This window comes from Ptychodera flava, chromosome 13 (genome assembly GCF_041260155.1).
Source record: "Ptychodera flava strain L36383 chromosome 13, AS_Pfla_20210202, whole genome shotgun sequence".
Classification (NCBI taxonomy): Eukaryota; Metazoa; Hemichordata; class Enteropneusta; family Ptychoderidae; genus Ptychodera; species Ptychodera flava.
The window spans coordinates 20591603-20611518 of NC_091940.1; the positions used below are offsets into that span (position 1 = coordinate 20591603).

Consider the following 19916-nt stretch of genomic DNA (forward strand, 5'->3'; position numbering starts at 1 on the left):
ATCGTGTCCGGGATATAAAACCTTTCCGTCTTACACTTTTACTTTGATTAACGCTAGTCCACATCTTGTCAGCGATTAAACATGTTTCGAGTTTAAATGTTAAATTCTGGTCTCGAGCCCTCTTGTTCGACCAAACTGAAATTACCCCTCCCACTTTGGCTCGTCCAGTGGGTGTAGCAAGGGTCGTGCCATCATCGCCTAGGAAACGGAGGGTGCAATAATTGTTGCATTTCGATGCACATTTTGATTATATTCAGAAGATTTTGTGGCAAAAACTCAGATAGAGAAGCATTAATATTCACATCTCACTTATTCAAGACTGGCTGAGAGCAGCACTTCCATTCAGTTAACATCATTACGCCATTTATTATGCCAAGAAAGATGAAGCCAAGACATTTTGCCCTCCCTGGTCTCAGCCAGGAATGGTTATACCTTACAGAGTTTTTTCCCACGGAATGAAAACAAATGTACTTGGGCTGAGGCCCAAGTACAACAATTTAACAATTCCTATATATATGCCAAACGAAAACAATTGAACATAACTAAACAATACAACATTTTCATTCATGCTTCGTGCCGATACAAATTCTTTTACAATAATATGCCAGTTTAATCATCACTTAAGATTACGCGGCTGATTCACCATATCATTTAAGATTGAAATTATCAAAATATTTGGTAAACACATAAGATTATTGAAAAAATATCGATTCACTTTTCAAATTTTAGAGTTGTGGACTCCTTCAAATTAAAATTGTATTTAAAGGTAGTATTCGCCTCAGAAATGAAAGACTTAAACTAATGCTCAAACTTTCCTGGAGGAATCTATCAACCATTCTCATTAAAAATTAAGAATCAAAATTGGGGTCACCTTGCAAATGTTGGCAATTGAGAAACAAATAACCAAAGATTTACTGATATTTAAAATTCAAAATGGCCGCCATCCGTGTGTTAACTCAATGAGAAAAATAACATTTTCGAATTTGGAAAAAGTAAGCGTGGAAAAGTTTTCTTACATCAAGAGCTTTAAAACGGGTATATCAGAAATGAATTGTAAAAGTTTGGGAGTCCGAATTTCTCCTCCCCGAGGCGCGTTCTACCTTAAATCAACAAAGATGGAAATTATTTTCTTCTGTGCAGGGAAATTACTTTTTGATTAGCTAGAAACAAGTGGTGTTCTGTGTAGCAGTCGTCACTTGACCCTAAATATTGAAACTTGCTGATCGACACCCTTATCCACTCTGCCATGTCTATTGAAAGCTGGTTTGAGGGACAGGGGCTTTTAATTCCTTGCAATGACAAGTTTGTCACTGCAAATTCGGACATATATATGAAAACAGCAAGTCTACTTGTTGGGGAATTACTGTGTCTACTGGCATGTGGACATTGTTTTTAGCAAAGTGAGCTAATGACATGTCATATATATCGACAAAATTCACGCCAAGACCCCGAAACGACTCTCTCATCTTTCTGTTCATATCATAGAGTGTCCAGTCACTACTGTGAATGTATGCCTCCATTCCCCTATGATCTCTTGGATGGGCACTTTTGACCACGATGATAATGTCTTGACAGCGTTTCCTCAGACGTATAATTGCCAGACGTATTCTGAATAGCCGCTCTTCATATGAATCCTTTGTCCAAGATGCGAAATGATAGGAGACACTTAACACAATGACAGAGTTACACTGACTGTCTGTAATATTGTCAATTATGTCACTCTCGAATCTCTGCTTCCAAAAATCTATCACGGCACTTCCGACTACCACCGCGTGGAAATGAAAAGTCGCACTGATGTTTTGGGAGCTTCCTTCAGATCTTTGTAAAAGCTTACCCCCTTCGAGCTTCAGCTTTAACTTTTTTGTTATAGCTGCATGCCACTGTCTGGTCGTCGAGTCCCCTATAATCACGAAACTCTTGCCGTGAGCACATTGTATTATTTGGTCGGCATTCCAGTGACGTGCCATGCAGGCGAGGGAAGTCCATTTCGTGGTGCTCTCCCAGAAACCATCTGATATCGGCATTGGGAGATCTGGTCCACAAGGTCGTAAGGCACCTGGTAGAAGACGAGCAAATTTGTTCTCAGACTTTGGTTCTGAAATTTTAAAGTGACAAAATGATGCATAGTGGTTGTGTTTTTAAAGATTGTCATGATAGGGACATAATATAATATAATATTTTAAGTGATATAATAAAAGTCGATAGGCACTTTTAACAACCAATAAGTAAGTATGCGCCCCGAAAGTGAAGACTTATCTTAAGCTCAAACTTTGCTCAGTGACATTTTCTTTACAAATCAAGAATAAAATTAAAAGTTTGGTACTAGAGAAGCAAATTTCCTGACATGTACGGTATTTGAATTCAAAATGGCCGTAACCCATGGGGGAAATAAAATGTTCGAAAATAAAATGCCCCCCCCCCTCCCAACAAGTGGTAGATCAGAAAAAGAATTGTAAAAATTTGAGAGCCCAAATATCTGTCCCAGAGGCGCATTCTACCTTAAAATTTCAAATGCGACTGCATTGCGCCACAAATTTCACCGTAACTGTTAAAGATGTATTAATCGTCCTCGCCACTATAAAATACAAGGTTAATAAAGTTCCTGAAGCTGACCTTTTATTTCGATTTTCATTGGGCTGCCAGCCAATGGAGTCATCAGGTAAGGCCTGCAAAACGAGAAGAAATAATACAAAGGAAATGAAATGCCGGTGTCTGAAGAAACACATTATTCGATTGCTTGGTTTGTAGCTTTTCCGAAAGCAAACCCATTCTAAAGACCATATTTATATAACACATTATTATAAATCAGCTAATCATAAATGTGTTAATGTAACTTTATGGCGACAAAAAGGCACAATTTCGATGAATATCGTAAAGTAATCGAACATACTAAATTATATTTTGTAAAACATTGTAAGTTGCACTAAAATTGACATTTATCAAATTCATTACAAGCATTAAAACCAAACCTCGAATATGTCCTTCCCCGAAATCTGAAAAACTAATTTGATTGCTATCTGATATACAGCTTCTAACAAAAACCATCTGGAAATCTTGACACACAGTTTGTATGCAACTTTAGAATATTGTGATGGAAGTCACTACTAGAATATATTTGACAGAAATTTGCATTCTGTTCTTTTATTTTGGCTATTTTCTGAACCTTGAAATTAATTTGCGAAGCTTTAACATTTTCAATAATCAAAATAATGTACCCAATCAAGAAAGACATCCTGAAACAAAATAAAGATTTATTGAGACTTTATCTGTCACATGTAGTACAACCCAACTACCGACTTACTTATTTACTTACCAACCAACCTACTTACTTACCGACCGACTAACCTACCTACCTACCTAGACCTAGCTACATACCTACCCACATACATACATACATATCTATAACTAAGTATACTACATATTCTTATGTTTCACTCACTTTTTAAACAAAAAATCCTCTTCATCTGAAAGGGAGTGTTGCACATATGTTACCAATGTCCTCATATCAGATTTAACCGTACTGATATCATCACATGACAAATGCTTTGGGCTGTCACACACGAATTCTGTTTTCCCTAGGGCATTTTCGTTGCTGTAAACACATTTGTTCTTCAAAGTTGCACCTCTAAACACATAACATGTGCTTTCTTCGGTCGTATTGTGATTCTTGAACGACGCATTCCAGTCGATGCATCGTTCCTTTGGTCGATACACAGTTTCAATCCAGTTCACCGCCTCGCGAGGATGAACCAGTGTTATCACGATACTAGCTGGACCTGCCCAACCAGCATAAAACTGAACCGTGTATGAACCATTGTTATGATCGACAATTCTTCCGGCGGTCGACTTTTGTAATTTTGTATTGGACATGACGGCAAAGAAGAAATCACCCCCCTCCGTGCGTTGTCGCCCGTAAGCATCATAGGTATCAATGGTCACATTGAGGATTTGCCCTTTAAAGGCGGGTGGTGGGTTTTTTCCATTCTCCCGGAGATAAAATCTGAAGGGAGGGAGCAGACAGTAACATGAATGATTTAAATTATTACATTTACTCACGAATAAACGATTCGTCGAAATCTGGAAACCTTTGCAAGCAAAGAACTTGTCAGAACACAGAATAATCGACAAAAATGCTCAGTCAGTCGTCAGTCGAAGGTAAATCTCACAGGTACCTAGCAATGAAAAAGCTTTTTAGACAATCGTGAAAGAATGTACGGTCCATTCAACTGCTTGAAAGTCACTGCTTGAAAGCCTGGGAGGGGTCGTCCCATCTGCGAATGTGTGTATAGGGACCAATACAACGGGTCTGTTCTATACACAACATGAGGTATCCCAACTTCCTAACAAGACCGTAATTAATTTCCCGTTGGCGACTATGGTAGCGTTGAGCTCAATATTCCTACTACAGCACGTTAAACGACTCAAATCTCATTGACTATTGAATGAGTAGTGTTAGTTTGTACTACTGATCTAATTTTGTTTGGGAAAGTCCATTGAAAATTTGAACAAGAGACCAAAACAGCGCCCTCGGTGGTAATTTTGCAAAATTGAAGGCCCGCTGGTATACCTGAGGTGAGTCTCACAACTCAATAGATTACGATGATGTGACTTTTGAATGTCACTCATTGTACGTTGATCCATGGACGAACCTATACAACATTTACCTGAGCTCAAAAAACGAATAATTTAGCAATGTCTTTCAGTCGACCTGGTCTTGAGACATTTCGAATATTTTAAAATGGCTGCTGTACCGAAACAGATAACTGCGACCACAGCAGCTTCATTTGAACGAAGGGAAACGACCAAAGTTAATTTGGCAAAGTCTTGCAGAGATTGGAAAACAACAAGACTTTCGACCTATGAACGTGCATCAAATGCTGTATTTGCTTTACTTTGTTCGACATTCATTGCAAATTTCTAAAAAGAGGCATTATATTCATAAGAAAGTCGCAGAACCTCAGATGGAACGACACCCCTCCCTTCAATGGTAAATTAAGCTGTTTATTTATGAAGTTGTTCATCAGTCGCGCCATTTGGCATGTCATTTATGAATGGGTCAATAGGAAAACGACTAGGCTAGGATGACGTCACACTCGTTCGAAATACTAGGAGATTATACATACATACATATATATATATATATATGACTGCAACAGTAGACTCGGGAGGCCAGGAGATGATGTGGCCCCTCCCGATGCTGAAGTTTTTGCTGATTTTAAAAATGATTGTTTTTTTATTTTATATATCTAGAACACAAATTTAACGTGAACCTCACTATCTCATGCACAAAGCTGTTCGTCAAACGGTCATTTATACATTTAACATCATCATGCTTACCTACACTAGATCCGTACTGATTGTAACTCTGCCAGTATGGTCCGGCAGTGAGATGCGACAAAGCATGTCACTGCTAGATGATACAGGAAGAGTTTTAAGGCAGGCCTTAGGCATTGCATTGTTAAACAGTATGTGCTTAAAAAAACAGGAAGTAGGAAAGCGGTGAATTGATAGGGGTCCGGATAGGGTCTCCCCAAAAACGATGTATATACCGGTTAAAGGTATACTATCACCTGTTCCAATTTTGCCACAGTTACCATGGAAAGAGAAAATCTAACCAATCACAGATTTTAAGCGGGTGGCCGCTTTTTAAAAACAGCGCCCCCACATGGGCATTTTGAATACTAAGGAACGCCCCTTTGACCATATATGGGCATATTTAGATTACAGGTGACTGTATACCTTTAAGGTAGAACACGCCTTGGGGACAGGTATTCTGTCTCTCAATTTTTACAATTCTTTACTGATATACCACATATGAGGGTTCATTTTAAAGCTCTTGGTGTAAGAAAACGTTTTACTAGGCTTAATTTTTCGAAAATCGAAAATTTCATTTTTGCCATAGAGTTAACATAGGGATGGCACCCATTTTGAATTTTTAATATCGGTAAATCTTAGATTACTTGTTTCTCTGGTATCAAAATTTGCAGGATGACCCCCGATTATTGTTTTTGATTGAGTAAGGTAATGACTGAAAGTTTCATTGAGGAAAGTATGAACAAAAGTTTAAGTCTTGCACTTTCGAGATGCATACTACATCAACATTTGACGTTAAAATCACGATTTGGTGATACTTTGAAAATTCACCACTTCTAACTAAGTAGGTTGGCTAGATCATTTAGGAAGTTATGGTAGATATGGAGATATTATATCAAAATGTGAAAAATCTGATATTCAGATGATGAGAGACATTATTCCTGGCTCTGAATCACAACAGTAATTTGGTAACTGGCTGAATTATCGTACAATTACTTTGTCACTTTACTTCAATCTTGACTTTTGTAGCATGCTAACAGGATACGCTTACCCATTCCGGACACCTGGTACCAACAGGTAACTAGTGGTTCGACATTGCACTATTGATTTCGTCAGTGGTGTTTTTTTGACAGAGTAAACCCTTTCTGTTCGCCATTTTAGTATACGGTAGAGTCCATCCCCCGACCTCATGGCCGTAAATTGCGGCTGTATACTTGCCTTGATTTAGCTGTCGATATAACGTGAAACTTTCTCAGGGACCTTGTGAAAGGCTTTCCTCTGAGTATGATTTCCTCGTCTTCAGTCTGAAAATCTATTGAAATGTCTGGCCCAGCAGTTCTTGTCAAATGCTTTTGTAAGGACCTATCCGAGCACGTCTTGTTTCCGAGGCTATCAGCAACAGTCAGCTGGGTCGGTCGACCAAACCAGTACTGTTAAACAACGTGGAAATTCTGATGAAAACTCATGAAACATGTAAAACTCTACATATTAGTTGATAAGAAACTACAACTGATGCCTCGCACTGTAGTGTGTGTGTGATTCATGAAATGGTTCCTGGTTCAGCAAGCCTTAGTATCTATTACCCAGACTCACTGAGTGGCTCTCATCCGGCCGCTGCTTCACAGTCTGAAGAAGTCCCACTCAAAAATCTCCGAGTAAGCTTGTGCGACAAAGACAAGAGCGATTCGTCATAGGAGCCAATCGACGTATGATCTAGTTATTATGTTTCGAGATACAGTAACGGAAAATATAGCTTCAATGTGATGTTACCATGACTCTCGAAGTCACTCCTTAGTAATGACTGCGAACAAAGACTTCTATTTCTCACATTCTTAGCTACTTTGAGTGTGGAATCGACGGTTCGAGAAAAATCGATTCCACAATCTCAGAAATTGTCAAACACTGTGTATAAATTCGCATATACGAAAGCGGTAACACAAGCTTTGACGGGATAATAAATGGTCTTTCGCTCAATGTGCAAAATATTGTCCAATTGCGCGATGAGTACCACCCCGACCGGAACTACAAAGTGAGTAGGTCACAGTGCGGTGGCAGACGACAGAGTTGTCACGCTTTTGGATAATGTTGAACGTCGTTGGTGACAGACTCACAAAAAACGATCAAATTTTCAAAATAACTAGTGGACATAGGCCACTTGGAACATATCGCCAAGAAGTTGAGGTATCAGCAGTGAATTCGTGAAAATGTGTAGGTGTAAATTGAGAGAAATCGAGTACTATATTTAGTGACGCGGAATAATATATAGCCACGTATGAAAATAGTCACTAATACACTTAAAATAATCACTCAATGTTTCCAGTGAGAATTTATACCATTTTGTGCTTATGTGAGAAAAAGTCTCACACACTCAGAACCTTTGATCTGATTTCTCACACTCGATGGGGATATCGTGTTTCATGCAAACCGCAGGCTCTATTACTCTCACACTCTGTTTCATAGAGAAAGATAGATAGAGTGGCAACGGGTATTGTTTAAGGCGTGAAGCGGTTACGTAACCCATCCATGTTCGCCTCGCCTCAGGTTGCTCTCGCCTCGCTTTTCCGAAGAGTGCCGACCATGAATCCTTCGGTAATTTTCGGACTTTCGCCAATTGTTAAGCGAAAGTATGTTCGGCAAAGTTTGTGTTGTTGTTGTCGTGTGATGCTGAGCAGAATTGTCGTGCTGGCGAAAACGGGAGTGTTTTGAGCTTCAGGAAAATGAGTTTTACCGTTTTAAAAATTCCTCTCATATTTTTATGAATATATAATGAGTGTATTTGAACCAAATTTGAAAGTCTTTTATCGATACTGTCTGGTTTTACTCAATGGTTTACGGTCAGTTATACCGTCTTTTACACGTGCGTCAAGGAAGGACATGTTTATGAAACTGCTGGCGTGTTATGTTTTGATTGGCGTGAAGCAGTGTTTCTGGCCTGAGAGCTCACAAAGTAACTATGGTTGCTACGCGACTGGCAGTACGATGCCATCTCGTCGTATTTTACGCATAATCTCGTGTAATTATCAACCACAAACAAAGCCTCCAAAAGTTTAACACCTTTGAAGCTCATTTTAATATGAAAAGCCAATAGTCTACCGAGACGACCATGGAACAAAAGGCATGCAAGTGTTGCCACTCTGTCTATATGTTTCTCTGTGCTCTCACACTCTGTTTTGTCGCGCGAGCAAAATCTGTTTTACGTATGCTCATTAATTGGTCCACCGTCCCTCCCTGGGTGGAGGGACGGTGATTGGTCCTTTGCAGTCTCCGCGCCCAAAGCTGCGTGTGTTAGGGAGCCGCCAATATTTATGGCCTGGGGGGTTGGAGGAATCTGAGGGGGTCACTCAAAAAATGGAAAGCTACAAGGGGGGTTGCTCAAAAGTGGAGAACAAGAAAGAGGGGGGGCGACTCAATTTTGTTGATATGTACTGAAGTATTTAGTGAAAAATAAATTAATACAACAATAATAGTAAAGAACAGCAATATGTATGCTTGAGATATGTATGTTCATAGCGGTATATGTACACACACATATATATAATATATATATATATATATATATATATATATATATATATATATATATATATATATATATATATATATATATATATATATATATATATATATATATATATATATATATATATATATATATATATATATATATATATATCATAATCATCACAGGTGGTTTCAAGTAGAAACTGAAATCTCATTACACTATGTGTTTCACGTTATTGTGATCTTCAGACGAGAATGATCAGCTATTCGACGTGACAATCCTTTAATGTTACAGGCTAGTACTGAGTACATTTTTCAGTATTTCCTGATTAATGATTGATATACTTGCCTGAAAATTCATGAGAAACGTCTGCAATATTCTACATTGTATAGGTTACCGATACGGGGAAATGTGTAAAGCAAGTTAATTCTGATTCTATAAAGTTTAAAACCAGTGGAATGCCTTGGCAACAAACCCATCTTTTATTGCAGGAAAATAAATAATAAATGTGAATAAATATATGTCTGTCGCTATTTCTTCGTTTTCAAAAAATGTAATCTTCATTGAAATCAGTGAACTGGAATATAAGTTTTGGAATACTGTCTCAGATTTCTGTTCCTTTGAGTTCTTTATAAGAAAAAAATCTGAAAAAAATACTCCCCAAGTGCCACCAAATAACACCATTTTAATTTCTATTTTTCAAAAGCTCCAACGGCAGGAGGGGGAACACCCCCCTCCTTACCTCCCCCCTTTGCGCGGTCGCTTGTGGTGCTTTCACACAATATCTTCGCCCTCTTGTGAAAAAATCCTACGGAGAACACTGCATGTCATCAGAGCACTATATACAGACATGTACATCAGCCCCTGTCACAGCAATGGAACCTCTTTCCAACACAGACCTGTACAACATGGTTTAATCAGTGTCTGTACAGGGCCTGTCGCAGCAACAATCCATTTTACTGTATAGATATTTAACTTTCCCAATTTCTTTTTTTGGGGGGTCACTCAAAATTTCTGTAGCAGATAGGGGGTTACTCAAACACGTCATGGTTGGCAGGGGGGTTACTCGAAATTTTGGAGTTTCTAAAGAAATTCCTCCGACCCCTCCCAGGCCGTAAATAATGACGGCTCCCTTATTTGGCGATTAGGCGGTCGCGTAATATAAAACCGGAACTATAGCACGGACAGGCGACACACTTCAACAAACTCAATGAGTTTGTGCATTCGTGTTGTGTTTATTTTCCCTAATGAAATGCCAAATTATAATACCGAATGTTGTGAGAAGAAAACGTTCATCAGTTTCAACATGTTTCGTATAGCTTTGTATGTAAGTGGATGTGGACTATGTTTTTCGAAGAGGAATGATATAAATCAAAGAAACTTAATGATGACAATGTGTTCTACGGTAAAATAAGATTACTGCAATTTTCTCAATTGTTGAAGGGACGAGAAAAATAGTCCAACATCAAATTGGGTTATGAAATGTCTCACCCGAGTAGGGGAATTTCTGTCTCCAGCGAGTGTGAGACTTTCCGTCTCAGTCCATTGGAGTATGGGATTCTATTGGTGTTGGATCAAGTCAAGTATAATACAACTGGTCCAGAATAAAAAACATAGTTCACACTCCTTATTAAGGTGGTACTTCGAAAGCAACTTTATGAACATAACCTTGAAAGTGTTGACGCTACATTTTCCAACACTTTGTCTCAAAAAATGATAATTACATCATATATCAGTTGCTCCAAGGATCATCGCTCTTGAACGTATCGCGCCATCTTGCGAGGATTTTTGAAAAGGATCCTCGCAGAGCAGTCTGGGTAACTGAGACTGAACAGACCTTTCCCAGATCGGGGCTCCGCTGAGGGCGCCTCAGCATATGTTAGCAATCAGAGCCGCTGCATAGTGCTAGGACTGATCACGATCCCTGCAGAGGGACCGTAGAAAAAAGGACTGATCATGAGTCCTGCGACGGTTAAGCTTAACACTGTAGTTTTAAAAGCTAGAATTAGAAAATTAAAATAGTCTTTGCCTGACAGAAGATATCTTCAGTTGATTTCCATTCGAATCATGAAATCTTAGTCAACAAAACCATATCAATCGCATAAAATTATATGAAACACACTAGGATGTTTTTAGGGAGCATTCGTTATTTACGGGGAGGGGGATTGGTGGAAATCAGGGGGGTTGACTTTTACAAAACCGCTTTTTAGGGGGGGGTCAAATTTTACAATCAATGATTGAAGGGGGGGGTCAAATTTTACAAAGGTTTGTATTGAGTTATGGAAAACAAAATTGACTTTGGAATTTCACCGAAATGTTGCTTGAGTAACCGATGTTTCGAGACGGCAGAATAATAACCGACCGAAGCTCAGCCAAATTTATTTCTCTAGCAGGGCCAACAAGTCCGAGACTGGCGTTAACCTCTCTAGAGCAGCAACAGAGCATGTAGCCCTGAGTACAGGTCTGTGTGTTCCTGGCGTATACGGCCTCCACCACAGCCCTGCAACGGTCTGTGGAGATAAACTGGGGTCTCTGCAGCGAGATTCAAAATGGGAATCTCCATGTAATGGGTAAACAACTTGTCGAGTATGTTATGTTTCAGAAAATGAGCGGTTTTGGACGTTAGGAGAAGTCAATCGCATCTTTTCTGGGTTTGGTTAGGAGGTAAAGGTAGGCAGGGAAAGGATTTTGCCCAAATAGAGCAGAATTTCGGCCAAAAAGACCCTTTAGTCTTCATTGCGGTCCAGATCCAGGCCGCAGAGGCCTCAAGTCTGTTCAAAGACCATTGCAGGGCTTTGGTAGAGGCCATATAATGCTGGAACACACGTGCACACACCTGTACGCAGGGCTACACAGCATGGGGCATGAAATGAGAACCAACACACAGTCATATATAATATAATGTAACAAACAACTTCTGTATATTACTATATTGTGTCAAATATCGGGGTCTACATATAAAATAGTAAAACCGTACTTCAAAACTATAAATATTACTCCATGGTAACAGTAACCGTACTGATCGACCTCCCGACGGCAGGAGTCGAACACACTGTTAGAACAAAACTCTGTTCAAACCCTTTCTAAATGCTTAACAATTTCTATGGAAAACTTAACGTTACCGCAGAGGTACCTCAGACTTGACCACGCGGCTGGGAAACACAAAAAGTTCACACGCGACTTTAACTAATGTTCGATGATGAGCACAATTGTAAGTCCCGTGTAATGTCTGCACATGAAAGTCGGCGACAACACACGCAATTCACTGCTAAGCAGCGTCCAGTTCAGCTACCATGGGAGTAGCCATCTTAGATCTTTTGTTTACTTCCGGTCGGGACATGCCGAACTAATCTGAAATCTTCCTCTGCTAACTCCGCGCATCGACAAAAGTTCAGTGGAACGGTCATAAATAATGTTCTCATGACAATCTCAGACATCTGACTGAACTCATAAACGGAATAAAGTTCACAGTTAACACACAATTTGCTGCAGCAGAAAGATCAGCTTTCAACTTGTGGTGATATTATCATCTTAGCGTGCCAGTGCGTATATGCAAATATATGGCACGGCTTTCACTTGTGTGAGCAATGTTCGTTCCATCGACTAAAGTAGAGGATGGCGTAGGGTTTAAACAGTCCGCGGCCGATCCGCATAAAATTCGATCTCTGCCACTCACCAGTTTCTTTACATATCTGCTGACTTGAGTAAGACTCAAAATAGAGAAATATCTGACTTAAAAAGCACACGCTGACACTCAAACCTTCCAGTGCCAGTGCAGCATGCAACGTAAAACACTCTGGAAAGTTCCCGTCTTGGACTCCCTAGGTATACAGTGATAACACACAAGAACTCCTAGGCAAAATAGAAAATACACAGGTCCTCCATACATAATCTATGAGAAGCTATGAATAATTTCTTTTAAATACAAAACTAGCTAAATCTGTGTATTTATAGACTCTTGATTATTGATATTAATGTACTTGATAAGACTAGGGTAGTTACCAGTGCATGTGTGAGCAAGAAATTTGATTTTGGAATTTCACTGAATTGTTAATTCACTATCTTGTCAGAGGAAACTATGAATAATTTTTTCCATTACAAACTAGTTAAATCTGTGTATTTATGTACGCTTGATTATTGATATTAATTTACTTGATTAGACTAGGGTGGTAACAAGTGGATGTTCGTGGAAGAATTTGATTTTGGAATGTCACCGAAATGTTGATTCACTATCTTGTCTATATGGAAACTATGAATAATTTTTTCCAATATAAAACTAGGTAAATCTGTGTATTAATGTACTCTTGATTATTGATATTAGTGTACTTGATTAGACTAGAGCGATTACAAGTTCATATGTGTGCAAAAAATTTGATTTTGGCATTTCACCAAAAATGTTGATTCTCTAGTATGTGAGGAAACTTTTTCAGCCCGGGGCCACAGGGTGCGAAGGGTTAATGAATCAAATCTGATGAAATTTTTCTTCAGGGGGCGGGGGTCACATTTTACAATTGATGAATTGAGGGGGGGTCAAATTTTAGAAATTTGATTTGGAGGGGGGTCGCTTTTTACGTTTCATTTGTCGCTCAAATTCCACCAACCCCCCCCCCTCCCCGTAAATAACGAATGCTCCCTTATCTGGCGTTTGACGCGCGGTAGGGATATGAAGCCCAACGACGTAGAATGATGCGCGGTACATGTCCAATTGAATGATCCAATTTCGCGCTCTCGTAGCAATTTTGCAACAGGTCCACCTCTCGGCCTTAAAAGGAAAAGTACTGTGGGTCATCAAAACCGAAGGTGGTTGACCAAGACGAAGACCATTAATTCGAAATGTCCTACTTTCTACTTCAAGAGAGAGAGAGAGAGAGAGAGAGAGAGAGAGAGAGAGAGAGAGGAGAATTATTGCGAAGAGAAGATATCTTATTCCCGCTTTTTACCTCGTCGCTTTGCTTGCTGGCGGTATGGACAGTTATGTCTTCGCTAAACTTACTTACTCACTTGTAAGGTCCCCCGGCCAGAATTTTACCATAGCCATGAGAGAGAAGAAACGGGGTCAGAAAGGTGAGAAAATTGTAACATCTAAATTTACGCTATTTAAAATCGATACAAATGTAAGAAAAGAAACTGTTGAAGGCGATGTGCTTGCACATAAACGAACTGTCAGTCGTACTTACAATTTCCTCAATTAGCGCTCCGAGTACCACACCTATTATCAATATGAAAACGCGAGACCTTTCAAATACAGACCTTGGTGGCATTTTGGTCGTCGAATTTGGCATTCTGCGATTCTTAGCCGACGTGTCCTATGTCACCAATGACCTGCAATAGTAACGAGTGCAAGTATTGTTTCATCTATCAAAACAACGAGAGGACATTTTAACACTGCAAGGAAAAACTACAAAGAACTCTCACAGTAAAATTTACTCAGTAAAGATTAATTGAAAGCGACAACAACGTAGAGAGGTTTTTCAGCCTGGAGAGGTATTTCGACCTGAAAACTAAAAGCGGAAGGACAACCGTGCATAAATGAAATAATTCATTTCTTGATAGCCCCAAGTTAGTATTCTGCCGTGTAAATGCCTTAATTCTGGCGTAATTCCATACACCTGAATCACGCCGGAATCAATCAGAAGTCAGATATCTTTTTAATCATGATGGCGAACGTTAGCATAACGAACATTAAAAAAAAGATGAAAAAGTGAAGAACAAAAAGTATCCCGGCCTACCCTCGTGTTCCTGCTTTAGGATTTACCGGGTCATACGCCATTTTATTTGTTTACGCAACTTCTCACTTTCGTCTAAAGTCATTCACTTTTTTCAGTTTTCTACGCTTTAAATCTACTACAAAAATAAATTCTACAACGAACACAAACAGCAGGTATATTTTTAATTATATGGTGAGCGTTAAACATACGGAACATTAAAAAAGAGATGAAAACATAGCGAACAAAAAGTAAGCCGACCTACCCTCTTGTTCCTGTCACGGCATTCGCCAGGTCATAGGTCATTTATTTATTTATGCCTGTGTTATTTTGTCTGTCTAGACAGTCATTCACTTTTTTCTATTTTCTAATCTACAACGAAAATAAGTTCTACAACTAACACAAACAGCACAACACAGACAGACAAAAACAAGTACTGATACACACAACAAAGTGAAATCCTTAGAAAAATAGAAAAATATACTATGAACCTCGTGTGTGTTTCGAAATGGGTAAGCACATTCTGTCTCGCAAACTACGCGGAACGCGTACGCCACTCTGATTTGCATTCTCGCTACAGATGCAATCGCCATGGCCTGCACCACGAAAGTTGAGCCGCCGCTTGGAGTGCCTAAATGTAGTATACGACAGTAGGAAAATGGAAGTTATGACATGGCTTTTGCCACCAAAATTCCATGATAGGATATAATATTTATGGTTGAAGAACGGGTCTACGTCGATAGATACATACCTCTTGTGTTTAATGCGTAAATCTAAAACATGCGAACCAGGATTAAGAGACAATTTCCGACTGGGCTCAAAGCCCCCGCTTTCTGTAGTTGCAGCATACTGGACTGTGTTTTGGTTTCAAAATGGAGCTCAATCACGAATGCCGTGTGTCAAACGTTGATCGATGGTGGTTATTTAACTGTTGTTTCATTGGCTTTCCGGCTCTAGAGGGCAAAATTATGTCGTACTCCCCCCCCCCCCTTTGCGATACTGAACACTGAACACTCACATCGAGCTAGAATCCTACAACTTTATGAAAATGAAATCCCACTTTTATCAGACTGTATCTCCCTGTGCTAATTTAATGTGATTTTAACAGAAGTTAGAAAGAGTAGCCTAAATGGAATTGCAACAATTTCTTCGGGTCTTCTGTAAAAAATTGACTCATTTTCCGACCTTGAAAGGCTAAAGGGAGTTGGCTGGTGTAGTTTTTGATAGATTTATCTCCATATCCGTTGAGAAAGGCATCTACATATGTTTTGCCAATAATGTTTCCCTGGCAGGGTAAATCTGCAATTTACGGACGACATTCAGACCTACCAGAGACCAGCGCTTTCACAGCCATGCCAACCACCGACTTTCACATACAGCGCCTGGTAGCGGACGTTTACCTACTCTAAACGATGAGTTGGGGAAGCATAAACAGCTATAGGTAGCCCATGTCATGTTTACAAACAAGAATGATGTCACTGCGAAAGAGTCCTTGCAGACTATCTACACCAGTCGATTTTTTTTTTCAAATTATGACTCTATTCAAAAGAGATAGGATATTCCTCGCATAAGGAATTCAACTCGGCGGTGCTTGGAGTCACAAGTATGACCCCGAGACAACGGTATTTTCGATAAGTTAATTTGGCCTGGCAAAGCACACGTTCATTAAGAATTCGTAAAACGAGGCCTTCAAACCCTGAGGCAACGGTATTTTCGATATAGTTTAGCCTGAAAAACACGTTCACGAAGAGATTGTAAAATGAGGTCGTAAAATATCTCATATTTTAACGGCGGATTTCTGTAAGCCCGTCTCGTCGAACAAGCCTTTAACAATTAAGGAGGCATCATGGGCCAATGGCTAAGGCAGTGGACTCACGATCAAAGAATGAGTTCGAGCCCCGGCATGGCTGTGGTGTTGTGTCCTTGAGCAAGGCACTTTATTCCTCATTGTTTCTCCCCACCCAGGAGTGATGGGTACCTGGTAGGACAGAGATTGTTATGTGTGCGTGTAGCTCTGCTGCGCTTATTGGCTGCACATGTGAGCTGTTGTTTGCTCCCCAGGGAGTTGAGTGGTATCATATTAGGTCCAGTGACCAGGGGTAATAATAATTGTAAAGCGCCTTGATCACATGTACTTGTGGATATGTGCGCTATATAAGAACCCCAATATTATTATTATTATTATTATTATTATTATTATTATTACAATTGAAAACAACTCACCGAAGTCGTGGATGTTTTTCTCATCAATGTCGCAACTGCCCCCTTTAGTCCGATTATCAGTGAAGTTTGAATAAAGAAACTTTGTAAATATTTTATATCCACAAAAGGACAATACTACATCCTGGTTGAAACTGCGGGTGGGGCTTTCAAACATAGCGCACCTGGTCTCATTGCACGGGTGATGTAAATCCTGTTTATTGTCAGCGCAGGTATGATAATAAGTAACTTGTCAAACCACAACACAACGACCCTGTTTTGTGCCTCCTCCTTGATAATTTATCGAGGGCGTAACCTGGTTGTAAAATGCAAGTAGTGTATACCCAAGCTGGAGAATTCACTCTCCACTCGCGGCTGCTATACCTTAGACTGTTACTGCTGCACCGCTGGCCTATTCAGTCTGTAATCCTTGCTTGAAACCTTGGATTCAGCTGCTTGCGGTGCCGAGACCGTAACGCTGCCTTGATGGTAAGAAAAGGTACGTAATATGTTACATTTGTCCAGTCGAAGCTGATACTCCATTTAGCTACTGTGATTGGCCCCAGTAACGAAATACCCCGTGACTTGGACAAGTCTTGCGCATGCGTTTTACAGCGAAAGAACCCAGACAGGACGCACACAGGCGTCATATGTTGGCAAATGAGTGGTTTACCAGGATGTCATTGTTTATGCATCGTAATTTTGTGTTAACTCATTGGCATAGCTTAACTGAATTACTATTGATTTTAACACTTTTGGCCATTCTTGACGGGTGTGAACATGCTACCAGGGTACGCTTACCGATTCCGGACACCTTGTACCACTATGTATTTGTAATACACGCGGTTCACGATGAACCTTCCAGAAATTTTTCACTTTTGTGTTTATTTGACCAAAATGCAATTGATTTTATGTCTGTATGTCTGTCTGTATGTATGTACGTCTGTATGTCTGTCTGTCTGTCTGTGTGTCTGTCTGTCTGTATGTCTGTATGTATATATGTATGTATGTATTATGGCTCGAAATTAGCGGTAGTCCCGCGGCTACCAAAGTCCGTGAAATGGTAGCCCACATGGACTACCAAAGCTTGGGACATGAAATTCAGTCAGCAGTTGGCGTGTCATGTCCGGTCTTTCACTTTTGGACGAGCTAAGTGCAGTCAAACCCTGCTGGACATGGTAAGGCCAGGCTATGATTTTGTTTTATAAATTACAAAGACGACCTTACGATGGAACTTTGCAACAAAGTTTCAATATCTCAACTGATGTACTTGGATGACAGGCAAAGAAAATGATGACCAATGATGATCAAAATGTATCAATCACAAACTCCTCCCTACTACAGAAAGCCCATGGTTTGTTTTTAGCCCTGCTGAGAAGGTGGTGGTCATTGCCATGACGACTATCAAAATTGGCATGCAACTCTGAGAATGAAACGGGTTGTCAATACAATGATAGGTCACCAAACGTTTCAGTGTCACTGTCGTCAATTATACCAGTTTCCTTTGGGTAATAAAGGTGTGCAAGTATTCACATCAAATGACTAACAAATTCACTTCATGGGCAGAATCTTGAAAAATAGCTTTTTCTTCTCTTGTTAATGAAAACAAATCCCTAAACTAAAATATGCATGGGCTACTAGCCATTATCACTGGGCTACTAACTTCAGAAAATGATAGTCCAAGTGGACTAGGTACCAGGGAAAAAAGTTAATTTCGAGCCCTTGTATGTATGTATGTATGTATGTATGTATGTATGTATGTATGTATGTATGTATGTATGTATGTATGTATGTATGTATGTATGTGTTGTTTTTTTATATATATATATATATATATATATATATATATATATATATATATATATATATATATATATATATATATATATATATATATATATATATAGAGAGAGACATTTCGCAGCCAAAAATATACTTACCTCTGAAGACGCTTTCAGTTCATGGTATGGACAAACATGCCCCTGATGCAATGACATGAATAATATCAAACCATAGCAGCTAGACAGTGACTTATAATTGCCAACAATACGTGTACATTGGTATAGAAGTTATGATAAATAATTCAGCAAATTCTCGATGGGATTTAAACTCATCAAAGTCAAAACCGCTCGGCTAAATACCTACACTGAATAAGAGTGTTTCAACAATCGAAATTATTTATTACAACTTTTCTGACTGCAACCCCTCGATATGCTATATAGGGTTCATGAAGCACTCTCACATACAACATACAGCGCACACAAATGCTATCAAAGCAATGATTACACCGCTTTACCGTGAGAAAGATAGCTTCGGGACAATGCCACCAGCAGGGCTATAAACCTAGGATATACATCATTTAGTTAATGCTCGATTGAATGAGAACCCACAACGTATTACACAAACATCACCTATTAAACCTTTTTCATTATACAAACCTTATCAGTGTCATTTAACTAGAACTTCACCTCTATCCCTTTGTAGTACTTTAAAGAAAACAGTCCACACCGACCACTAATGCAGAGGCTTATCGCCCCGACCAAAGAACTCAAGCAACTTAGCAGCGCTAATAAGGGTAAAATACGTAAAAGGAGTAAAATTCTCAGGATCTTATTTCTAGACATTCGAATATTTCACGGATTTGATGACGTATATTTTCGAGAAAAAAGTTAGGAGCAGATTCCATTGAAGCAAGGGAGAACACTGATTAGATTTTTGAGGATCCTATGTTCTGAGAAGGAGTACAACGATCGTGTGATTCTATGAGTCGATGGTATGCGGATGGGAGTAACGCCCATAAGGTGAAACCTGCGACCTTTGACATTTGCTGGCTTATGAGGCAAAGAATGGCGGTAAACAAATCTGTATACTTGCTCAATAGCTTCGCTAAGCATTGAGGTCAATAGATATGGAGGTACTTAACTTCACCACACTAACATGCTCTGGTATCAGTTAGGATGTTAAGATTGTCCACATTTTGCATATACACCTTTAAATGTGAGACATAACCAAACTACTCAGTGCTGGGAAGGAAACACCGAAATTACTGCGAAGTCAAAACAGTTGATATTTCGATTATAAAACAAACTCTTTTATCTTTTCATGATTTGACCATGCACAGTAGAGTAGCATAGACCATACACAGTAGCCCCCCCCCCCCAATGTCTATTTATAGGCGTGTGGAATTGAAAACCCGT

The 19916-nt window shown here is 39.4% G+C and overlaps 1 protein-coding gene across 2 annotated transcripts; it reads right to left on the reverse strand.

Moving 5' to 3' along the window:
• Positions 1 to 346: 346 nt before the first annotated feature.
• Positions 347 to 17307, reverse strand: LOC139147770 (NXPE family member 4-like). 2 transcript variants are annotated; one of them, XM_070718966.1, is made up of 6 exons: positions 17082 to 17307; positions 13993 to 14137; positions 6532 to 6743; positions 3440 to 4000; positions 2614 to 2666; positions 347 to 2095 (listed from the first exon to the last, which is right to left on the reverse strand). In XM_070718966.1, exons 2-6 carry the CDS (start codon positions 14095 to 14097, stop codon positions 1308 to 1310), a joined length of 1719 nt encoding a protein of 572 aa, XP_070575067.1. In that variant the 5' UTR covers positions 14098 to 14137; positions 17082 to 17307; the 3' UTR covers positions 347 to 1307. The 2 variants fall into 2 exon arrangements, with proteins under 2 accessions (XP_070575067.1, XP_070575068.1); XM_070718967.1 differs by lacking the exon at positions 17082 to 17307 and adding an exon at positions 14545 to 14714.
• Between the last annotated feature and the right edge of the window lie 2609 nt (positions 17308 to 19916).